The sequence below is a fragment of the Entamoeba nuttalli genome (assembly GCF_000257125.1).
Source record: "Entamoeba nuttalli P19 unplaced genomic scaffold asmbl_3497, whole genome shotgun sequence".
Taxonomy (NCBI): domain Eukaryota; phylum Evosea; order Mastigamoebida; family Endamoebidae; genus Entamoeba; species Entamoeba nuttalli.
The window spans coordinates 1-2,300 of record NW_008576124.1 but is presented as its reverse complement, the minus strand read 5'-3'; the positions used below and the strand labels follow the sequence as shown (position 1 = coordinate 2,300).

At 25.3% G+C, this 2,300-nt stretch overlaps 1 protein-coding gene across 1 annotated transcript; it reads left to right on the top strand.

Moving 5' to 3' along the window:
* Positions 1–1,214: 1,214 nt before the first annotated feature.
* ENU1_071050 (hypothetical protein) lies at positions 1,215–2,048 on the top strand (the record flags this gene model as incomplete). Its single annotated transcript, XM_008858425.1, has 1 exon — positions 1,215–2,048. The coding sequence occupies one exon, from the start codon at positions 1,215–1,217 to the stop codon at positions 2,046–2,048; it is 834 nt and encodes a 277-aa protein (XP_008856647.1).
* Between the last annotated feature and the right edge of the window lie 252 nt (positions 2,049–2,300).

Sequence of the window (2,300 nt, the reverse complement as noted above, 5' to 3'; positions counted from 1 at the left end):
CTTCAATTGTAAATCCATCAAAGAAAAAATTTTATTTTTAACAAGATTTATTTTGAGGTTTATTTTTATGACAAAAGAAAGAATAAAACAAAAAAGAATGCTTTTTTTGTTTTTCCTGGTTAAATATCATGAAAATTGTAAAAGTGTTAAAGTATCTATGACATTAGATTTTGAAGTAGAATAGATATTTATTATCCAAACAAATCTTTAAAAACGGTATTCTTTTTCTTGATTCACAACACGCATCTCTAAAGTCTATTCATAAAATTCAGTTGTTTAAAACAAAAAATTCTAAAAAAGAAAGGTTTTGTATTTTTCCATTTGAAAAAAAAGAATACCTGTCTTTAAAGCATCTCATGAATCAAGAAAATTTCAAACACTTCAACAATCATTATGTATTTGTCTGTTATCTGAATTTTTGTGATATTACTGTTAAACAACATGCTAAAAGAAGTACTGTTACACAAAAGCATCTTCGTTTAAAAAGTCTTGACTTTGGTGAGGATAATGTTATTATACTTTGTAAATATCTTAAAAGAAGATGTAATGAATTAAAGCATGATGATATTTGTCATTTTGTGACAATAAAAACAGCCATAAGAAGATATCAAAATAATAAAATAATCGAGATTCTTCATATTCTTATAGCTCTTCTCATTGTATGAGGTGGTTATGGTTTTGAAAGTAAATGCATTGAAAAAAAAGTATGTACTAATAAACAAGAATCTATTAAGAAAGAAATGAGAGATGGAATTACATTACTAGAAAAAGAAGATATAAATCAAAAAGCAGAAGAAATAAATTCTATTATCTCAAGACTACTCGATGGACATAAAAAAGAATTAATTATCAGAAAGATAACCCTATCATATAGGATTTTTTAGCTAAACTCTATTCTGTTTTAGGTTATGGTTGTTTGTAAATATATCATTTTATTCACTCGACTTTCTTTAACTTATTTAACTTTCTTTTATTCTCAAATCATCTCATAGGAAATAGGATTAATTCATGATTAAGTGTTTATTATAAATAATAAATTTTGACTCTTAAAAAATAATTATCTATTTTTAGTAATTATCTGAAATAACACAAATTCATGATTCAAAGAAGTTATTGGTTTTTTTTTTAACAAAAAATAAAAAATGAAAAAAAAAAATAGATAATAAAAATTAAAAAGATGATCGAGTAAAAATAAAATTAGTCAAACAATTCAAATGGAAGATGATAAAATGAATGAAAAAATGATTAATCCCGAAATGACAGTAGATACTATTCAACCGAATGAAATAAAAGACGAAAAACAAAATGAAGAGAAAATAGTTACCGAGAAAAAAAAACTTAAAGAAAAAGTCAAAAAAGAAAAGAAACCAAAGAAAAATGACGACAAAAAGAAAGTAAAAAAACCCAAGAAAGTTCATAAAGAGCAAATTGAAGAGGCTGAAATGCTTGACGTATTTCAAGATGAGCCATCACATTCAAAAAGATCAACTCTACAAGAAGAAGTAATACGTGCTGAACGAGCAATAGTGCCTCAATTAAATGAAGAAAAAGTTGTAAAATTACCAAAAGGAACATCAAACATTGATATACCAGAATTTCATAAAATAAATGAAATTCAAGAAGAGTCCAAAAATGATAATATTGAACAAAATAAAGAGAGCAGCTGTGCAATTGAAGAGGATGAAAATACTGATGACGACATTTATTTTCAATTACATGCAGATATGGAGTCAAAAGAACGACTTCGTTTTATTAAAGTAGTTCAGTCATTAGCTCCAAGACATAAAGGAAAGACAAATACAATCTGCGATAAATATTATTCTATGACTCGTCCTGAAGAATTGTTGCCATCATATCATAGTGTCCCAATTTTAGTTGAACCAATAAAGTATATGGAAAGCTATGGATATAATCATTGTACAAACCATGTCCAGCCTGGTATTGAAAAATATATTTACCCACCAGCCATTCCTAAGTTAAAAGGAAATTGGTTGATTGACAAAGAAAAGTCTGGCTCTTCATCTTTGTTTATTTCAAAATACAATTGATTGATTATTCGTTTTTTAAATCACGAAAACTTAATTATCATAAATAATAAATCTAAAAGAAAATAGATTAAAAAATAAAATGATTTCAATGAAACTTTTTCTTGCTAACTTACTATGAAAAAATCGTTTTATTGTAAAAGGCATTTTGATTTTTTCTTTTGTTGGGTATTCTAAGTGTAAGTGATAAAATATTTCTTTTATTATTACAAATTATAAAAAAATAAAAAACAAACTTCTTGACTTTTTGCTTGA